Source organism: Nelumbo nucifera, chromosome 8 (genome assembly GCF_055504915.1).
Source record: "Nelumbo nucifera cultivar China Antique chromosome 8, China Antique-T2T, whole genome shotgun sequence".
NCBI lineage: Eukaryota > Viridiplantae > Streptophyta > Magnoliopsida > Proteales > Nelumbonaceae > Nelumbo > Nelumbo nucifera.
In genome coordinates, this window is record NC_142656.1 from 12321215 (window position 1) to 12344736 (window position 23522).

The following is a 23522-nucleotide window of genomic DNA, read 5'->3' on the forward strand; positions in this document are numbered from 1 at the left end:
CGCGTATCGATATTTTGAACCTTGCCTTGGGTAATAATGGATAGCATGGCTATCGATATTTTGAACCTTGCCTTGGGTAATAATGGATAGCATGGCTATCCAATGGCTGAAAGAACATTTCCTCCTTTCCAAAATGAGCAAAACTAGAGTTATTTGAGAGGACAATCTCTAATGCACGATCTATAAATAAAGCATAAGAGTCACATTTGGCCAAGGAGCCATTTTACAGTTTGGACCTCCAATTTTGTTGAGACCACGTGCGCTCAAAATTACCTCAGGGGATAGTGAAATGAACACAGAACACACTACTGGCTCAAAAAAATAAAATAAAAACAGATACCTTTCATTGCGTCATAGAGATCTCAGATTACATCAAAATAAATAAGATTTGAAATACAGGGTGGTGGATCACCCAATCCAAGTACTATCTTCTATAGTCTCAAGGGCAATCTTAGCCAGCTGGTGGGCTACCTGATTACCACTTCTACTACGGACAATCGAACATGAAACACTGGGATTGAATCGAAAGGAGAAGCCTCCTGCAGTCTGTCACATACTGCATGTTGCCAAGGGAGAGTGGTGGAAGACTTTTTCCCTTGAACAGGCATTATCATGTTTTCATTAGCACACAAAATTTATCAACTCCAAACTGTATTAAAAGTCACTCACCCTTGAGCTGGAACATTAGTAGTAAGAAATTTAGAATCAAAGAAACCATCCACAAGATGCTGAGCTAAAACAGAGGAAAAAAACGGCCAATTTTGTTCAAAGGCTTGGGGCATTTATTTTTGTGAAGGCCCCTAGTAATTTGAATATTGTTTTAATTGCCTACTTCTAAGAATCGAGCCTGCACAACTCGTCCAACATCGCAAGTTTGCAATTGAACTGCGCAGTGGAGCCACTGAAGCCATTAAATACATTGATTGGATCTCTGCTAAGCTACAACATTTCTTTCGTATCAACAAAGAGAATTTCAATGACATGAGATGGACTCAGAACTAATCCTCCAATAATATAAGCATTTCAGGCTAGAAAAACCATTCAATACATATGTGCTTACCAATGGAGTCCAGATTTCACGATTATAACATATTGCCCCCATACGCTTCTCAATCAGCCAACCTATTACCCAACCTTCTCTCACCCAGGCGATGGCTGGCAGGCAAAGGCAAACCTCCACTGCCCTCCCCAACCTCACACTTGCAAAGGGGACACAGCGCATTGATCTTCAACCATTTATCCACACACTCCATGTGAAAGAAATGGGAGCAGGGCAACTCCCTTAGCTCCTCATTGTCTGCATATCTTGCCAAGCAAATGCAGCAAACCTGCTCAGGATTGAAAGAAACAGTTAATGGGTGATGTTTGTCATTCATGGAATGCAAGAGTTGACATAAATATCGACCCACTCTCACATCTTACCACAGAGAGGAAAGAAAACCGCAAGTCATTGATTACAAATTGATGTGTCGTTCTTATCTAGAAACCACTAAACCAAGGTATCTAAGCATTAAACAACTTTGTAAAGCTTACCGCATCTTCTCCTGAGATCACACGCTCCTTTTCTGTTCCTGCTGCCAAGACCCCACCTTCTCCTGCTCCTTCTGAGCTGATAGTTTCTCTCCCATCTCCATTTTCATTTTTCAACTTAAACTTGTAGGTTGGAAGGGCATTGATGGATTCAGGGGTAGCTCCTCTAGTTTGAGTGAGATCCTCCCTGAAGCCCAGGATGGAAATTATACAAGGCAAGCAGCAGCAGATTGTTGCACAGAGAATGAAAGGCATGGCATATCCAATGCAGCTGAAGGTAAGGAACACTATACATAACCTGCAAAAAGTCCAAAAATCAGGTAAGCTCTCAAACTGGGTGAAAGCAAACAGAAAATGTGATAGAGGTCAATAAATATCATCATGCCTGTACAAGTTGGGAGCATCAGAAGAAGAGGAGTGTCCACCAAATATCCAGACATTGCCAACAACAAACCACACCGCAAAGAAGCAGTCCAATGCCATTTTGAAGTGGTCAACTAGCACATTAAACCTGCTCAGGCAAAACCATAGCATTTATAAATTGCAGTTCTGTAAAGCTTTTAGAGGCCCCAAAACAACCAAAGTATGCAGAAGAAATAGATTGAATGAATATGTAGACTAAGAAAGTAATCAACAAGATTTAGAAAAAATGAGATAAAACCTGAAACTAAAAAAGTAATAAAGCCTGACGAATGTAGAAAAGTAATTAAATTAAGGATGGTTCCATAATTTCCAGTCTACTACTTATCAGTGGCATTTTAGTTATTGTTCAGCTCTTTTACATAAATGGATTAGAGGGGTTGAGTGCCCCAAGCAGTTTAGCTCAATCCTTTCCTTTTCAGTCTACTACTTATCAGGGGTTCTATAAATGGGTTAGAGGGATTGAGTGACCCAAACAGTTTAGCTTGATCCTCTACTCTTCATCTAGGCGTTTGTTCTTTCTTCATGACTGTTCTTAAGTCTCTCTCTCTCTCTCTCTTTCTCTCTAATCACATTTCATATCCAAGCAATGCTCGTCTACAGATCAGAGCTTAAGGGGAAGCCTGATTACATCTTCAACAGGCCCATGACGTTAGAGGGGCACTAGGCCAATGTCATGAACTAGGGAAAAGGACGTTGCGGGCTGCTGAAGGTTCTTCTTAGGGATTTTTTTATGAAGAAACAGAATTTATTTGAATCTGTTTTCTATTTTTCCAACATTTTCTGGAGGAAAAATCACAAAAATTACTAATTGAGGTTTCATGTTTGATGTGATCAGTAGGAGCTTCAGATTTGGGCCTTAGAGTTCCACTCTGGGGAAAATTTATGAACCCACAAGAACAAAACTCACCTGATTTGGACATGTATTGAGGCATTGGTGGTCAACTTTTGCTTGGAAATTTACTCCCCAGACCTGAAGTTGATACTCCTTTATGTGTTTTTGGAGGGACATGTGCAGCATACTTGGCAGCGTGATTCTTGATATCAACTGTCATCTGGGGCTTTGTTAAGTTTTTCTGCAACATGTGGTGCCTGAATAGTGCTCCTCATCCTTGTCTTCCATCATTGATTCCTCTCTGGACTAGCCACTGTTGTATAACTGAGAGGAGAAGTTTTCTTTTGGGGATGATGGAAGAGGAAGATGTTATCTAACATTGGACAGAAGGTGAAACAGACTGTAGGTTTTCAAGACTGCTATTCAGTCTTGATCACTAAGAGATTTCAGGTTCGATGAGAAGAGAAAGTGAAGAAGATGTAGAAGAAAGAGTGATGGAAGAGCAATAGAACACAGATTTTGAGGAGAAGAACAGAATGTCAATATTCTGCCGCCGCCACTTTAAGTTAATATATATAGGTTATGCTAGTTACATGAAAGGGCATATCTGCCCTTGGTGTTTACATCATAACTGCTAACAAATAACAAACAATATAAAACTGAAACTAGAAATAACAGAATAGCAAAATAACCACAGCTGTGACTAGATACATTCTACCCTACGGACAGAGTGGGACCACAGCTGTGGGGCCCACATCAATGTTCTCTACACTCCCCCTCAAGTTGGGAGTATATGTTCATCATTCCCAACTTGGATAGATCCGCCTCTAGCTTCTTTCTTGATACGGCTTTAGTGAGAATGTCTGCTAGTTGCATACTGGATGTGATGTAAGGGAGGCATACTTCTTGAGATGAGACCCCCTCTCGCACAAAATGGCGGTCAACTTCAATGTGTTTGGTTCTGTCATGCTGTACTGGATTATGTGCTATATTAATGGCGGCTTGATTATCACAGTACAACATTAGGGGCTTCTCATACTCAATACCCAACTCCTCAAGTAGAGATCTTAGCCATAGGATTTCAACCACTCCATTGGCCATGGACCTGTATTCTGCTTCAGCACTTGACCGGGAGACAACACTTTGTTTCTTACTTCTCCAGGAGACAAGGTTTCCTCCCAAAAGGGCACAATATCCCGAGGTAGACCTTCTGTCATCAACACTCCCAGCCCAATCTGCATCAGTATAGACCTCCACCTTCATGTGATTGTTGTTCTTGAAAAGTATACCCCTACCGGGGCATCTCTTCAAGTAGGCTAAGATTTTTTCTGCCGCAAGAAGATGTGTGGTTCTAGAAGAATGCATGTACTGGCTGACAACACTAACAGCATAAGTAATATCTGGCCGAGTGAGGCAGAGATATAGGAGCTTTCCTACCAGTTGCTAGAACATAACTTTGTCTTCAAGAAGCTCCCCACTCTCGGCACTAATCCTGTGATTCTGTTCAATTGGTGTATCTACAGGCTTGACACCTAACTTTCCAGTTTCTGCCAACAGGTCTAGGACATATTTCCTCTGAGATATAAAGATCCCCTGTTTGGATCTAGCAACCTCAATACCCAAAAAATACCAGAGTACACCAAGGTCCTTCACCTCAAATTCTTGGTGAAGAAGCTGTTTAAGAGATTCAACCTCATGGCTATCATTCCCTGTGACCACAATATCATCAACATATACTGCCAATAGTGTCAAAGAGGACTCCACCCTCTTGATGAATAGGGTATGATCTAACTGGGCCTGTACATATCCAAACTTCACAAGTGCTAGTCTGAATCTATCGAACCAAGCCCTAGGTGACTGTTTCAAACCATACAAAGCCTTGTTGAGCCGGCAGACCTTCTTACCTATTTCTGCATCATAGAATCCAAGAGGCAAACACATGTAAACTTCTTCCTGCAGATCTCCATTCAGAAAGGCATTTTTCACGTCCATTTGGTATAAAGGCCAAGTGTGACTTGCTGCAAGGGACAAGAGAACTCGAATAGTAGTCATCTTGGCTACCGGTGCAAATGTCTCCAAGTAATCTATGCCATAAGTCTGTGTAAACCCTCTTGCAACTAACCGAGCTTTATACCTCTCAATAGATCCATCTGCATTATGCTTCACCGTAAATACCCATTTGCATCCAACTGGTTTCTTTCCTTTTGGCAAATCAACTACCTCCCAGGTGTTGTTTTTCAACAGGGCATCCATCTCAACTTGCATTGCATCTTTCCATTCAGGGACGGATAGGGCTTCTTGCACTGTTCTTGGAATAGGGACATTGGAAATGGAGCTAAGATAGGACCTGTAGGTAGGAGATAGGCGATCATAGGATAAAAAATGGGAAATACAGTGGGCTGTGGATGTGGTACAATGTCGTTTCCCTTTACGAACTGCAATTGGAAGGTCAAGATCATCTGTAAGGGAAGTCTCTGTGGGCTCTAGGACTGAAGTATCTGGACCTGGAGCTGCAAATGAGATTGGAGCTGGTCTAGACTGCTGATGATCAGGATCAACCTGCCTGCACCGCCTGTGATAAACCCTCAACTCCTGATCCCTCTGACCACCCTCACCATTGCAGTTCTCATCACCCAATGGAATAGGTAAAGGAACTGCCCCACTCTCACTCCTCTCCCCCTGAAGACAAGAACTCAAACCCCCACTCTCACTACTCTCCCCCTGAGGGGCAACCCGAGGATAATAGGGTGTCCCCTCAAAGAAAGTGACATCCATGGAGACAAACTTCCTCCCGAAGACAAGATCATAACAGCAATAACCCTTTTGAGTTTGTGCATAACCATGGAAGATGCATTTGGAGGCTTTGGGTTCGAACTTGGAGGGATGGGGTCCGAGAAGCTGAACAAAGCAAGTGCAACCGAATGTCTTAAGGGGAATAGAAAACAAGTCCTCGCGTGGGTGTAGAAGCGAAAAAGGAGATCGCATATCAAGGACCCTGGAAGGAACCCGATTAAAAAGGTATACCACCGTGAGGATAGCATCCCCCCAGAAGTGAATGGGGACATTGGAAGTAAACATGAGGCTTCTAGCCACTTCCAAAATGTGCCTATTCTTCCTCTCGGCAACTCCATTCTGCTGAGGTGTATGAGGGCAAGAGCTCTGGTGGATAACCCCATGATGAAGAAGATAAGATGTCAATGATTTAGCAAAGTATTCCTTTGCGTTATCAGATCGGAGAACTTTGATCTTGGCATCAAACTGGGTTAGGATCATTTGGTGAAAATTTTGGGTCAGGGAAGGTACCTCATCTCGTGAACGCATGAGATAAACCCAAGAAAAGCGGGTATGGTCATCAACAAATAACAAAAAGTATCTGTACCCACCCATGGAAGGGATATGATAAGGCCCCCAAACGTCAGTATGCACAATATCAAAAGAATTATCACTCCTTTTATTACTCAATAAATAAGGCTTTCTACAATGCTTATCAAACTCACAACTTTCACACTGTAGCTGAGACAACTCAATAGACTCAAATAAAGTAGGAAACAGACTCTGTAAAGATCGAAAAGACAAATGACCTAATCGGTTATGCCAAAGCATAACCGGACTCACACTCTGAGAAACAAAAGACAACTTCTCTCCTGACTCTCCCTGACGGAACCGCTCCCCGAGCAGATAGATCCCATTCGTCTCACGGCCAGTCCCAATCACCTTCTGCATCTTCAAGTCCTGAAAAACACATCGGTCAGGGAAGAAGGTTACTGAGCAGTTCATATGCTTGGTAATACTACTGACTGAAAGAAGGTTAGTATCAAGCTTAGGAACATGCAAAACAGATGATAGGGAGATAGTATCTGAAAGCTTGATGTCACCCTTCCCAGAAATAGGAACCAGGGAGCCATCAGCAATAGATACCTTATCCCTACCAGAAGACAAATGGAAAGTAGTAAACAATGAAGGCAAGCTAGTCATGTGATCAGATGCACCTGAGTCTATTACCCAACAAGGTTCAGTAGTACCTGGAGCTGAGGCATGATAGGCTGAAACTCGAGTACCTGAATGGGCGAAGGCAGAAGTGACAGGGGCTGATAGAGGCTGCGGTGGCTGAGCTGAATTTCCAACCTCCTTTTCTAGCTGTATTAGGGCAGCCCGAACTACAGCTAAGGTCTCCAAAGATGTTCCTTTTGTGCTAGATGAGGATGCTGAATCAGTGTTCATGGCTACATGAGCAGTGCCCTTCTTGTTTCTTAACTTCGCAGGAACCCAGTGGGGATGCAGTTTCCAACATGTCTCTTTTGTATGTTTGGGTTTCTTACAATGTTCACATACTACATCCTTCTTGTCTTCCTTCCTCCTATCCTTCTCTGAATCACCCCCTGATTTGGGTGTAGCCGCTACAAAGGCTGATGTGGGTTGCATCATAACCTTCCTTCTAGTCTCTTCACTGTGTACAAATGAGTAAGCCTGAGAGAGAGTCACACTGTCTCTAGTCAAAATCTGCTGCCTCACAATATCATATTCTGAGTTCAATCCCGCCAAGAACTCAAACACTCTGTTTGTCTCGATGTGCTTTCTATGGGTCTAAGCATCTTTGGGACTCTCCCACTCAAGAGTCTCTAAGTGATCAATCTCATGCCACAGGGACTTCAAGGTAGAGAAGTAGACCGACACCAGTTTCTATCCTTGTTTAAGGGTGTTCACTTCACATTCCAATTCATATGCTCTGGCAACATTAAGGGATTGGGAGTAAGTTTCTTTCATTACATCCCATATCTCCTTATCTGTCTTTGCCCACAAATAATTCCAGCTAATATGAGGCTGCATAGAATTACACAGTCATGTCTTAACCAAGTAGTTTTCTTACATCCACTTGGTATATGTTGGGTCTCCCTTGGAAGGTTCTTTCATATCTCCCAGGAGGTACCCTAATTTACCTCTTCCACCAATAGCTATCATGGCTGATTGGGCCCATTCCAAATAGTTTGATCCATCAAACTTTACGGTCGTAATCTGACCACCCATTTCAGAAATACCACCATAACTGATGTTCCCGAGACTGCCTTCTGCCTGAATTTTAGATTCCATTTCTATCAAGTCTCAAAACAGCACTTGAATCACCAATCACAATCAAAAACAGTATAGGCCTGATCTGTATTCTCAATGTATGTGCACAAAACCGAAGTAATTCTGATCTGAAACCAACTAGCCAACACAGCAGTAGTTGTCCGTAGATCTCTAACCCCCTTAGAACTCTGAGAACAATTTTAAAACAAAACTGATATGCTAGGGAAAGTTAGGGTTTTAATCAGTCCTGAAAGGAAGCAATTCAGTCGCACATTCCAAACTATATAGATGAGCTTGCGGTAGGGTTTTAATCAGTCCTTAAAGGAAGCAATTCAGTCGCACAGTCCAAACTGTATAGATGAGCTTGCAGTAGGGTTAATAAGAAACCCTAGAATCTGATCGGACCTACCCATCAACTTAAGAGTAGCTCTAGGTAGATCACAGGGTTCAGTCAAACACTAGGGCTTGCCGCAGATCACTTTCAAACCCTAGAGTAGAGAGAAACACAGTTCGGTCCAGGGTTTGCTGTAAAACCCTAGGAAATCGAAGAGAGAAAGAGCTAGAATGGTTCGGCCTTCCCCTCCAGATAGGTCCAACCTATCTTCTCTGAAAGAACTTCTCTTAAAAGGTAAACAATTTACAAGGAAAAAATAGTTCGCTGCCTTCTAGGGTTACCTGAACCCTAGTCTTCTCTGATCCTTCCTGACCACCAACACTCTGCAACCCTAGCAAGTTTCCAATAGCTGCTAGCACCTCTGGCGATCTCCAAGAATCAGTCTGCGAACTCCTCCTTTTCAGCTTTCAGTCCTAGGAGATTCTCATGTGGTCGGCTGGTATTAGACTCACATGAAAAACCCTAACTTGGCTCTGATACCATGTAGGTTTTCAAGACTGCTATTCAGTCTTGATCACTAAGAGATTTCAGGTTCGATGAGAAGAGAAAGTGAAGAAGATGTAGAAGAAAGAGTGATGGAAGAGCAATAGAACACAGATTTTGAGGAGAAGAACAGAATGTCAATATTCTACCGCTGCCACTTTAAGTTAATATATATAGGTTATGCTAGTTACATGAAAGGACATATCTGCCCTTGGTGTTTACATCATAACTGCTAACAAATAACAAACAATATAAAACTGAAACTAGAAATAACAAAATAGCAAAATAACCACAGTTGTGACTAGATACATTCTACCCTACGGACAGAGTGGGACCACAGCTGTGGGGCCCACATCAATGTTCTCTACACAGACCATACAGTCTAGTTTTATCAATGGTAGCCTTTGGCTTCCACTATACGGCTCCTTTTGGGAGCAAATAAAGGTGGGTTGGACCCACACCCAACAATTTTCCCCCTCCAGCTCATATGGGGGGCTTCACCAAGCCCGCAGCTTCTTTGCAGAATTCAAATTTGTCTGTAGGCAAAGACTTTGTTAACATGTCTGCACCATTCTCAGCAGTATGAATCTTCTCAATGTTCAACAACATCATATCCAACACATCCCGAACCCAGTGGTACCTTACATCAATGTGTTTGGATCTTGAGTGGAAAGTTGGATTTTTAGAGAAATTAATAGCACTCTGACTATCACGATAGAGAGCATATCTTTCTTGCTTCATGCCCAATTCTTGTAAGAACTTCAACCATAGGATCTCCTTACAAGCTTTTGTAGCTGCAATGTATTCAGCCTTTGTAGTGGACAATGCAACACACTTTTGAAGTTTGGATTGCCATGAAATTACTCCCCCTGCAAAAGTCATTAAGTATCCCAAAGTGGATTTTTGGGAATCAACATCACCAGCTATGTCTGCATAAGTGTACCCATCCAACATGACTTTACCATTCCCGAAGCATAAGCATATCTAAGAAGTACCTCTGAGATACCTGAATATCCATTTTATTGCTATCCAATGTTCTTTGCCAGGGTTAGAGAGAAACCGACTAACTATACCAACAGCATGAGCAATATCTGGCCTCGTGCACACCATAGCATACATTAAACTGCCAATTGCTAAAGCATAAGGCACTTTCTTCATTTCAAATTTGTCTTTCTCACTTGTAGAACATTTGTTTAGTGTTGAGCTTGAAATGACCTACAAGTGGAGTAGTCACTGGTTTTGTATTGCTCATGTTGAACCTCTCAAGAACCTTCTCAATATATTTTTCTTGAGATAACCATAACTTTCCATTCTGCCTATCTCGAAAGATCTTCATACCAAGAATTTGTCTAGACGGTCCCAAGTCCTTCATTGCAAAAGACTTGCTAATCTTCGTTTTCAACTTGTCAATCTTGTTAGAAGCATGCCCAATTATCAACATATCATCAACATAAAGCAAAAGTATAATGAAACCACCATCAAAAAATTTCTTTACAAATACACAATGATCTGAAGTGGTCCTAGTGTACCCACGATCAACCATGAAGGAGTCAAATTTGTTGTACCACTGTCTTGGTGCTTGTTTCAACCCATACAAGCTTTTCTTTAACCTGCACACCAAATGTTCTTCTCCTTTTTCTTTGAATCCCTCTGATTGCTCCATATAGATTTCTTCTTCCAAATCACCATGAAGGAAGGCAATCTTCACATCAAGCTGTTCAACTTCCAAATTTAGACTTACAGATAGTCCAAACACAACTTGAATAGAAGACATTTTCACTACAGGAGAGAATATTTTTTCAAAGCCGACACCCTTTTTTCTGACTGAAATCCTTCACAACCAACCTTGCCTTGTATTTTAGTTTTGAGCCACTCATCAGATTTCAATTTATAAACCCATTTGTTTGAGTGCCCTTTTCCCCTTTGGTAATTTCACCAAATCATAGGTGTGATTCTCATACAAGGATTTTAATTCCTCTTGCATTGCTTTCAACTACTCATCTTTCTTGTCATGTGACATAACCTCTTGATAAGTCTCTGGCTCTTCCCCATCTGTCAACATCACATACTTATGTGGAGGATACCTAGTGGAAAGTCTTCTCTCTCTATTTGATCTTCTAGGCTGAACTTGTGGTGAAGGAACTGGAGGTATCAGTTCATTCTGTACTTCCTTTGTATTTTCATTTACAGGAGTTTCATCACTAACTGTATCATCCTATTCATTTGGTACAGCTTTCCCGTGATCACCATCAACTGTAGGTGGGAAAACCGGATCCAAGTTAATTGGAACATCAACAGAGAATTTTGGCTTCTCAATTTTCTCTATATCTTCAATTGTTTGATCCTCAAGAAATACATCTCTACTTCTGATCACTTTCTTGTCCACTGGACCTCATAACCTGTACCCAAACTCTTCGTGCCCATAGCCTAAAAAGATGCATTGTTTAGCCTTGTCATCAAGCTTGGATCTTTCATCTCTAGGAATATGAACAAATGCCCTACAGCCAAACACTTTCAAATGACTGTATGATATGGCTTTCCCTGTCCAAACTCTTTCAGGAGTATCTCCATTCAAAAGGACTGAAGGATAAATGTTGATGAGGTCAACTACAGTTCTCATAACCTCACCCCAAAAGGATTTAGGTAACTTAGCATGAGAGAGCATGCATCTGATTCTGTCAGTAGTTGTTCTGTTTATTCTCTCTTCTACTCCATTGTGTTGAGGAGTCTTGAGAACACTTTTCCAAAGCCTGATACTATAGATCCTACAATATTCTTCAAAATGACTCCTATATTCACCACCATTATCAGCTCGGATGCACTTCAACTTATTCCCTATTTCTCTCTCAACCTTGGCATGAAAATACTTGAAAACATCCAACACCTAATCCTTAGATTTCAAGGCAATGTCCACACTTTTCTGGAGTAGTCATCAATAAATGTCACAAAATATAATGCTCCACCAAGAGATCTATCTTTCGTGTAACAAACATCAGTGTGAACTAAATCTAAAACATGAGGCTTTCTAGATGGAGCAAATTTATGAAATGCAACTCTACTCTGTTTGCTAGCTAAGCAATGTACACATGTTTCAAGAGGCATACCTTTCACATCAAGAAGAATATTTTCTCTGAAAAGTATTTGAAGCCCTTTTTCACTTAAATGTTCAAGCCTCCGGTGCCAAAACTCAATGGATGAATCATGAACTGCATTCACCTCTTCTTTGCTCAACCTTGTTTGCATCACATAAAGGGTATTGTGCTTCTTTCCCTTTGCCACAATGAGTGAACCCCGATTGAGCTTCAATTTTCCATCACTGAAGGTGTTTGCATAACCTTCATCATCTAACCTGCCAGTGGAAATCAGATTTAGGCGGATATCAAGAACATGTCTAACATTCTTCAAAATTAATTTGCAACCAGTATTGCTATCTAAACAAATGTCTCCCATGCCAACAATCTTGGATGCACCAACATTCCCCATACGAACATGTCCAAAATCACCTGTAATGTGAGTTGTGAAAAATTCACCATTGGGGGTAACATGAAAAGAAGCACCCGAATCTATGACCCAATCACTGTCTGGGCATGCAAAGTTGACATAATTATCATCACAAACAATAATGACATCACCCTTGGCTGCAACAGCTGTAGTATCTTTTTCTTCTTTCTTGCCTTCACCTTTCCCTTTGATTTGTTCTCTTTTCCAGACTCTGCATTCATTTTTGTAATGTCCCAGTTTATTACAGTAATGACAAATGATATTTTTCTTGAACCTGGACCTTCCTCTGGATTTATCATTTTTGTTACGGGGACCTCTGCTCTTACTTCTTCCCTGCCTTTCTTTCTTTTCTATCACAAGTGCTTGAGATTCTAAGTCCCTTGTTCTTTCCTCCTGAACTCTTCATTCAACAAAGCATATTTGACTGTGTCAATGGTTACTATACCATTAAGGGTTGAATTACTAACTGAAACCACCAAGGTTTCCCAACTGTCAGGCAAGGAACTAAGTAACAACAAGGCTTGCACTTCATCATCCAGATTCAATTTCATAGTAGTCAATTGATTTATCAAAGCTTGAAAATCACTCAAATGTTCAGACATATTAGTCCCATCTTTATATCTCAAGTGTTCTAGTTTTCTAATCAAGGCAGCCTTGTTTAAACCCGTTTTCCTTTCATAGACTCTAATTTTTTCCATAAAACATCAACCCTAGTTTCTTGTGCAACATGGTGAAAAATACTGTGGTCGATCCATTGTCAGATTTGGCCTATAGTTTTCCTATGCATGATTCCTCATTCATCACCTCTTTGGGTTTCCAAATGGCATAATTCGATGAAATCAATTTTATCATAACACCTAAGGATTCCTCCATTTGTATCAACACAAACAATTAATTTCAGCCAGCCTGGCTCTGATACCACTGTTGGGGAAGTTACACTATAATAGCAGAAATAAGTGTAAAACCAATCCCAGGACAACAAGAACTTTTCCCCTAAGTTTGTGTGTGAAAATGGGTATGCCAACAACAATGATAACAAGTAAACAATTCAGCCAAGTAACAGAAAAACAAATAACAATCACCACACAATAGCACACCATAATTTTTACGTGGAAAACCCCAAAATTGGGGAAAAACCACGGAACCTATGGTCCGTAAAAGTCTTCAACTAATTCAGAAATTAATGGGTACAATAGTCTTCTCTATTTGCAACTAGAAACTTACAAACATCAGGGAAATAACCCTTGGCTCACAAGAACAGCATTAACATCACCAAATGCAAGGTGGATATAACACAAACAGAGGTTTAGATCTCACCAAGTTGTTGTAAATCTGAATTAAGAAGTAGAGAAAGGAAGAATCACCAAATCTGAACTAGAGTGAGATTCTTAACTCCAGCACTTGATTTCATCAAGAACGGGCTTGAAGCACCTCCGAGCTTTGCCTTGAATGGAGCAGGAAAATCAACTCTCTTCTTTTCTTCTTCACAAACTCAAAAAACCCAAAAAACCTCGGTTCTGTGTTTTCTTTTCTCTCTTGTTTTTCTCAGTTCGGGTGGTTACGAAACATGATGCCCAAAAACAGAAAGGTGAGAGCCTTTGGCTTCCACTATACGACTCCTTTTGGGAGCAAATAAAGGTGGGATGGGCCCCTCATATGGGCTGGACCCACACCCAACAAATGTTAAATATCTTTCATTCCTAATCATAGGGCATCAGCCCTTCACCCCCATAAAGGCCCCTTGAGGCAAGCCCAAGCATGTCCATGTGGTAGGGGAGAGGGTTAGGGGGCAGCACCCCTGACCTAAATTTTTGTCCTGTAATATAGAAAGGAATTGATTTTGTAGTTTTAGTCAAAATCCATTCTATTTTAAGATTAGGGATCAAATATTAGTTGTATTGTTGTTCTTTAGTGGAAATTTTGCTATTTGTGATCCTATCTGCAAGAACTAAGGCTTCAAGTATTTGAAAGGTCTTTGTTTTTGTTTACTTTAAAAGTTGATAGACCATCACAGAGCTGGTAAACCATTACAAGGTATAAAAAAATATAAGAATCTTAAAAAAAAAACATATTTAAAAAGAATGCACTTCTAGGTTGAAGTGCACCAATCATGCACCTTGGTAACTGGATTCAGGCAAGGCATATGCCCTTAAAATACGCTTCATCTGTGCACCTAGGCAGACCTTCTAAAACATTAGATCCAGCTTCTTTAATAAAGCTAGAGAGCTAAAGGTAGTGCTGTAAATGGATCAGATTCTGATTGGATCCACCTACATATGCACCTGACCCAATTATATAACCGTAGTATCCAAATCCAACCCAAAATCTGATATATGGGACTTCATCGAACTCAGATTTAATCTACATCTGACTTATTGTGTTTAAAATAACCAAAAAAGTTCAAAAAGTCTTAAAAACTACTTGTTTTTAACTTACACATGTATACAGCATGTACATAAATATAAAATATTAAACTTATCAGTTATAAACTCTATATAATTATATATAATATCTACATATAGACATAATTATACTACATATATAAACTAATATTTTTTATTGGACTTGAAATTTAATTGGATCTGATGGGGTTAAATCTGCATCCAATCCAATTATTAACCGGATGCAACTTCTAACATCCAAGTCCAGAATAATTGGTCGGATTCGGAGTCTAATCAGGTATCAGACTTTCGGATTCCATTGATAGCCATATAAACAGGTCCTAATCTATGTGCTTTCTTGTTCACTGTCAAACATGACAATCTTGGACTCAGAGGAGTTAATTAACTTGTTCAGGATGACTTAATATTTCCAGGAATGTCTATTACTGCAGACTGCAAATAGAAAATAAGGCAATAAAGAGAAACAACTGCAAAGACTTCAGTGCAACCACAATTATCAGAAACAAGGAAAAGTAAGGATGTAGAAAGTTGCCTAAATTACATCCTATTCCGATTAGAACCATGTTAGGAGAGTTTCTTAAAAGTTCAACTTGTGCACAAGCAAGCTTGGTTAACTAAATCAAGCTTTAAACCACACCAGTCGCTATTTAAAAATAAACAATACTTGAATAAAAAATTTAACAAAAACAATGCAGTAGTAAGTACAAGAGTAGAAAACTATGATACCCGGATAACTGTACAAAGGTGCCATATTGTGTTAGATACTTATATTTTTAGTGTGCACTCTGTATCCAACACTTGTCCAGCTGTGTCCTTGTTGTATCTGGGTAACATAGGAAGAAATGTTGCAGAACTAGAACTAGAACTAGATAACAGACTGTAAACCAAAAAATCATACCTTGCACTTGGTGTTCCCACATTTTGACCATTCCAGGCAGCTGAAACTGTTGAATGGCGATCTTCATCTTCTGAGGCACGAGAAACAGAGATTGCTGTGTAAGAAGCAGGTTCTGGAGTAGAGTTACTTTGAGAAGAACCATTATGTTGTGTTGAATCATGCTCAACCCCCTGACTGTTGCGATGGCGATAACGCCAATAAAGAAGAGGAAGAGTTGCAACACATCCAGATGCATAACCTACAACCCATGCAAACAAAGGGGCTTGGGGGTTTTCGTGTCTTGACAAAGACAAAACAACAATAGACGCAATAATCTGGCTCACGGTTACAACTAGCTCAATCGAAATCCACAATCCAGAATTCAAGGGGCTCCTACGGCGACGGCCATATCCATCACCTCTCCTAATGAATGAGGCATTCCTGGTGTTTGATCCATTTGTGGAAGATGAGGTAGATTGAGAAGTGGGTGCTTGAGTGCTACTTGAAGGTCTGTCATCATGCTGAGGCAGGTCCATACCAGGAGAAGGATCACCATGAGATGAGCCTGATGAGGAAGCATCATCACCTCTCACAATGTCAATAACATGCTCACGGTCATTATGGTTATCAGGGTGTTCCATTAGCAAAGGATATCTGTCAGTTTGGCCTTCACGATTTGGTTCCAGCGAGGGAACGGCCATCTAAATACACTGACAAAATTTCACAAAAAGAAAGCATAGAACAACCAGTTATAAGACTGCTGTATTTTTTAAGCCTCTGAATTGCTTTTCTGAAAAAGCTCCTGTTATATGCTAACCAGATAAACCAGCAACCCCTGGACCCCAATATCTGGAGTATTTAATAACTCTTGTTCTGTTTAAGAAACAAAATACCATAGCATTAGCATCATATGATTCCAAACCATGATTTCTTTTTCTTTTTCTTTTTCAAGAAAAAACAATCTAATAAGAAATAGCAGGATTGATTGAACTTGAGCAGAGAATGTAAAGATACAAACAACACAATCTAGCTCTTAGAGAAAACTAGAAAAAATGTTATACTACCACATATTCTATTTGCTAACCGGGGACTTTAGATCCACTTGGAATGGAATAATTCCATTCTGATCGTTCACTACACATGAGGGCATAAGTTTATATCTAAAATGGATAGTTGTACTTGTTTTCATGCACGTTAATAAAATTCTAAATACAATAATTTCAGGATTTTAAGAAGCACCAAATCATATTCTAACGGTAACAGCTAGTTCGTTCGTGGGTTTACAACAGCCAATTGTAACCTCAAGCATGAGGATGAGGCACCCATATTTTACCATTCTCTTGTAAAAGCTAAGAGTTTGATTTTGAGAATTGAGAGTCAAAGAGGCCTCCCTTGCCTCTTGGGCAAGTGAATACCCAAATCTTGTTGTCTCTCCAATCTCCATGTAATCAATCTCTTTATCCATAAAACTCCATCTAATTTCCTTCTTCTTTATTTCTTTTTGGGGTTTTTCCCATTTTCTTCCTTGTTTAATGAGCTATGTCAGGTGATGAGTTTGTGTTTGTGGGTTCAAATACAATGAAAAGTTATAAAAGAAATCATTTCACTCCACATGACTTCCAAATATCCCATGAATAAATATGCCTACCTGATTGCGCTTCAAAATAAATAACTACTCCAACACTAAAAACATTAGCAGAGCCACTTAATCCACAGAAAAGATATCACTACTTAAAACACGAACAAAACGATCCAGGTCATACATGACCACTGGATTTGTTCAACAGTGGCATTAGATGATAGATCCCCAGGATGGCACCAAATTCAGAACTCCACTGGTTTTATTCCAAAACTTAGCACGACACTGAAATTCGACAAAGAGGGCAACGGAAGATTGATCCACGGCATCTAAATTTCAAACAAATACCAGCCCTCAAACATGAATAAGAACATTTAACAAGGACCGATCTCCAAGCATGAAATAGCCCACCAACCAAATGAGTATCGGAAAACCCAGGCCTATTTCGACCTTGTAAACAAACCCAGAATCCATTTTCAGCTCTTTAGTCCACGCAACGGATCATACCAAAACCCTAAACTCCCAAAACCTTTACTGTCCTTAAAGAAGTCGAAGACTTAACCGATCGAGCACTGACACAAACCAATCGATTCAATCGCCACGTTCAAATTCTCATGTAAATTCAACCCAGATTATACAACGTAAACACCAAACCGGGACCGATTAAACAGAAAAAACAAACAAAAGCCCTAAAGGAAAGAGGATATGATGATTCTGTTGGCTCCAGAAAAAAAAAAAAAAAAGATAAATAAACACAATTTAAAATAAATAAAACGTACCAAATTTCACAAACTTCCAGTTGCCATTAAAGAACAGTTGACACAAGAACGAAAGAGAGCTCGTAAGTCCCACTCTATCATTTACCCATGCTTTCCTTTCTTGAGAAATTGCGCCAGCTTTCGACCTCCATTGCTTGGCTGAGTCGTCATAGAATATAAGTAAGACAGAGAGAGAGAGATAAGACGATATTTTTTCTAATTTACTTTTTTTATTTATTCAAGAGAAGCAATGTAGTACTATTTACTACTACAGTTTATTGTCTTTCCTTCTTGTGCACGCAATTCTCGACCGCTCGATCGGACAAAATGACGACCTATCTGTCAAATATCTTTAAACTGATGCCTGATCAAGTGTTGTGAAAGCGCTTTCCGTACTTTAATCAGGGTATTAAATTATAAATTGAGTACAGTAACATTAAATTTCAACTTATTTATTTATTAGTTGTATGTTTACTTTTTAGAGGTGAGACCGTGAGAGTGATGAGAGCATGAGTGTAGCCAGAAAAGGTTGGGTTCTGTGTAGGAAGGGCGGAGGTAGGGCTACTCGGTCTCGGTGTACACCAAAGACAAATTCTAATCTCCCCCCACAGAATGCGCCCCAAAATCGACTCACATGCACATCTCAGCGTGCATTGAGAACACTCTCGCGTTTGTCATTAGGAGATGTTCTCAATTCACGGTTGGGATGTGCTGTGAGACGGTATTGGGGTGCAATCTGTGGGTTCAGATTTGAACTCACCAAAGACCAAATTCCATTTTAGTACTTTCAGTTCCAGTTATGTCTGAGACGTTGAGGTTGGCGCGCTACAAAGTGCGTGCAAACCGATCGGATCCAAATCTAAATTTGATTCCTTTTCGTCGATATTCAAATTTGAACCGGATCTCCTCTTTCAGATTTGAACCGGATAGAGTCATGAATACAATTATCAAATTTAGCTAAAAATGAATAATGATCACAAATATTATATTTAACTAATAACAACTAAGAAAAATAACTTAGTATTGTATGTCATAATTAAAATGACTTTAAATTTTTTGTCAATGCAAATTTGTTCAAATAGAAAGATGCACTTATATAGTTGTGTTTTGTTTTTTGATAATTTATGAAGTTGTGTGCATTAACATGATACGGCATTATATCGGTGTATATCGTAATGTATCGGTGGATATGACCCGATACTTACCAATACAAAGGCATATCAGACCCTAATTTGACGATATATTCAAATCTTGATTTAAATTTAATTTTCTCCAAAATTTTAATAAGAGTTGAAAATTATAAAATTAATTTATTTTATTTATATTAAATTATTTAAATATTTTATTTTACATATAAATTATTAAATGAAAACATATTTATTATTTGAAAATATAGAGTTGTTATTTACATAAAAATACTAAATAAATAAAATTTTCCAAAAAAATAATAAAAATTGTAAGTTATAATTATAAAAACTGAACTAAATAATTTAAGAGTTAAGTTTCCCTAAAATTGTAATAAAAATTGAAAATTATAGAAATAATTTATCCTATCTACCTTAAATGATTTATATGTTTTATTTTAAAATCATATGTTAAAAATAAAAAAATATATATTTATTATTCAAAAAACGGAGATTGTATATATATAAATACTAAATAAAAAATTTTTCCAAAAGTTACTAAAAATTAAAAGTTATAATTATAAAAAACTGAAGTATAGTGATAATTATTGTATGATATGTACATCTTTTGGAGTCCTGGAATTGTTGATCGTAATGTTTCTCTTCATATAACATATTAAATTGTGCATTTTTTTCATGTATTTTATACCTCATTCATAGTTATTTCAGCTTTAAATTTAGTGGTATTAACATAATTATGTGATTTGTATGCATTTTCTACTGTATCCAAGAATTTTTCAATTCTTTCGTCCATATCCATGCGATTCTAAAATGTATCTTTGTCCAAACTGTTTATGCGATACTTGATATTGATACTTTAATCATTTGCTGATTGCGAAAATAAATCTCAACGGTGAATGAAATGAGCCTATTTTACGTTGTTTAATTTTGAGTTAGAAGTTTGATTACTATTTTGAATGCAATTCAAAATAAGTTTCAAAATTTCGATAGACTTATATGAGTGTACCATATATTATCATGGGTGTGATTGATGGACGGCCATGATACCTTGGTTTGGACGGCCACCCCTCATGGAGAGTTTACAACTTACTCATGCTTAAAAAAATTACTAGAAGCTGAAAGTTCGGGAACCTCTAATATGGGTGTGATTGATGGAGACTGTACTGTACTGGAAACATTGATGGAAACATACTCTTATTACTCCTCGTGTGAAGCTTTTTGTTTGGAGGGCTATATAAATGACACATTACCCACCAAGGTCAGCTTAGCTAAGCATCGGGTTCTAAATGAGATGGAGTGTCCTCTTTGTGGTGAACATGAGGAGAGCTTGGAATATGTACTTTTCTATTGTCCTGTTGTTACGCCAATCTGGTTTGGTTCCACTCTATGGTTGGGTATGGACTATGATTTAAGTAAAAGTGTAGCGTAGAGGCTAACTGATTGGTGCAAAATGGACCAAACCCAACAAGAAAGACATGTCCTCTTGAGGGTTGTTGTATTGATGTGGTTCATTTGGTGGCATCGGGACAAGAAGGTATCTGAACATCAACCGTTCAGAGCGCAAGCCCATATCAACTTTATTTTTCAGTCAAGCCGAAAATCATCTCCTCCACTTGTTGAACGGTAGCTGCCTGAAAATGTAGATGGAGCAGCTACTGGTGTTGGTATTGTGCTCCGTGACCATAATGGTTCTCACTTGTTTTCCCGAGCAATTCCCCTGTCTCCATGCACATCACTTGAAGCGGAAGCTCAGGCTTTCCTCTATGGATTGGAGTTTGCAATGGAATTAAATCTTCACCAAGTGGTTTTAGAAGGTGATGCTTCCGTTATAGTTTAGCTTCTATTGGTGGTCACAGTACAACCATAGTGGCAAATCAGCTCTATAATTGCTAACTGCAGAAACTATCATTCATGCCTTCCTTCTATCTCAGTATCTTTAGTTAGGAGGACTGATAACAAAGTGGCTCATTGCTTAGCGCGTTGAGCATTATCTTGTAATAGACCATGTACTTGGTCTCTTTGTCCTTATGTGGTCCCCTTTTGTATCCTCTAATATTTCTGATTCGAGATAATTGAATTGATGCAATGGCACTTAAAAAAAAATATTATCATGGGTTGATCAAAACATCTTTTTTAAGGCTTATTCTAGATGCTTAGGTTTTTAAACATTAATTACCCTTAACACCAACCCTAGGGATGTTAATGGATTGATTCTATCCGATTGATTGAATTTAACCGAGTTGATTATGTCTAGTTCCATAAGTTTGTCTTCATTAATAATTGGGTCGGTTCCAATTCTTGCATGTCTCAAACCGATTCAGACCGAAACCATATAATATTGGTTAAAATGTTTAATTTATTAACGTATAAATAATTTAACATTTACTATCATTTTTATTGAGATTGTATTAACAAAATTTAAATTTTAAGTTATTATTTAAATAAATAAATATAGTTTTCAATATAAACAACCAAGTCTATCCTCGATTATTAATTGGGACGATTATGGGTTTGTGATTTTGTCCCTATTAATTATCAAATTGTGATTGGGGCCACCTTGTCCCAACCTAGACCCAATCTATTGACAGCCCTAAGTAATTCCCGATGAAATTTTCAAAGTAAAATAATTAAAAAAAAATAGTATTCTGTAGTATTGAAATACCCGAGATGCATGTTAGAATACATAAGGTGTATTGATACTTTGAACCTTAGTTGAAAAACAAATTTAATTTCATTTACAATATAAAAATGCATTATTACCAAACACCTACAAAAAGTCAAAAACCAAACCAAAGTGCAAATTCCTACTAAATATATAAGCTAAGCTTTAGAACACCTTTACTAATAAAATGTATATTAATTTTTTCCAAGTATAAACATAATTGTTTAAATATTATCATACTGAATTGGGATAGACCCATATTTGATCCAAGATCAAATCCAAAATACTTCAATTAGATTGAATTTGAAATTCAAATTTGGACCAATGGAGACGGTTTGCAACCCTTACTAAATCATTCAAATCGATCATATAAAGTTTAGAAGACTATCATCGAAAGAAAACAAAAGCATGAAAAATGTAGTGTCGCTTTCATCCCTCCGAAATGGGCCCTTGGAATATAGTTGGCTAGTCAATACCATTTTGTTTTTGTGTTTTTTGTTTGTTTGTTTGTTTGTTTTTGGCTCCAATGGGTTATATAATGGCGATAATCCATCCCCCAAACTAGGTATAGGCGGGATTTAATCCCAAGTCTCTGTTACAACCAGCAAGAGACCTTATCAATCAGTTGGCACCTTATGTCAATACCATTTTGTTGAACAATGTAGGCTTGAAAAGGTAGATGAGAATTGGGTCTAATTGAGAAATGCCCAGCCTGAGGAACCTACAAAAGGAATTGGTCGAGTTGCCAAACTCCCTATTACTATAATTGCATATCCAGCTTTCTTAATAAAACTTGCTTATTATTTGCATATGAATGTAAAAATACTTAGAGATGTTGATTTTCAATATAGTATACATAGAATATTAACCTCTTATATAATTCTAATAATGTTTTATTGAATTGAATTCCGTTGTATGAAAAATCAACTAGAGTCATCACCATCACCATCATTATCATTCTCATAAATAGCTTTGTCAAAACTATTATCTATATGAAATCGGCTACATGAATCTGCAATTCTATTTCATTCAATTTCACATGATATAATCAATACATAATAACTTACATTAGAGTGGAAGAAATACCTAATATCAAACCCCATATAAAATCAGCATAGATGGGATAAGGCATAGCCGACCCCCTATATATAATTGGAACAAAGACTTGGATGATGTAATGATGATAGGTGAGGTAATGCAATTAATAGTGTGTACTTTGTTTTTATTAGGATTTTCATTCTATGAATAATGGCTCTATTTCAATAAGCTTTGGCTTTTTGAGTTTTTTTGGCTATTATCCTGTGTTTGATTGTAGTACAATTTTATTTGTATTAATACAAATGTATGAGAGTGTAAATGAAAAAAATGTACATTTTTCTTTAATTTTGTTTTGAGTTTTATTTTATTTTGCTTCATATCTTACCTTACTTTATTTGTACCGCAATCAAACAAATTAAACTAAAACAAAATTGAGCAATAAGTGAACAACAAAACTGCTATAAAGACATTATAATACTATAAACACCAGGGTTTGAGGGATTGTGGGTATGGGACGGGCTACCCCTGGGATTTCCTGCACTCAATATTGTTCCAATCAAATTGGAACACATCAAAGGTTTGCATGGCACCACGGATCTTACATGCAAACCATTTAAATGGCCCGTTTGCTGTGTTATTTTTAATATATATTTTTTTAAGACTTGAAAAATAAAAGTAGAAGTAAAAAAAGAGATTCTATGAATACTCAATTCAAGAGCTGAAAAAGAGGGGGAAAACAGAGAAAACTATTACATAGCAAACACTACGCTGGGGTGGATGCCATTAGGCTGTGTTTGATTTGAAGGAAAAGATAGAAAAAGGAAGGGAAAT

The 23522-nt window shown here is 38.3% G+C and overlaps 1 protein-coding gene across 1 annotated transcript; it reads right to left on the reverse strand.

Moving 5' to 3' along the window:
• Positions 1 to 893: 893 nt before the first annotated feature.
• On the reverse strand, positions 894 to 18051 carry LOC104592289 (E3 ubiquitin-protein ligase At1g63170-like). Its single transcript, XM_010251578.2, has 5 exons — positions 17868 to 18051; positions 15531 to 16382; positions 1916 to 2041; positions 1534 to 1828; positions 894 to 1328 (listed from the first exon to the last, which is right to left on the reverse strand). Exons 2-5 carry the CDS (start codon positions 16208 to 16210, stop codon positions 1110 to 1112), a joined length of 1320 nt encoding a protein of 439 aa, XP_010249880.1. The 5' UTR covers positions 16211 to 16382; positions 17868 to 18051; the 3' UTR covers positions 894 to 1109.
• Positions 18052 to 23522: the final 5471 nt, after the last annotated feature.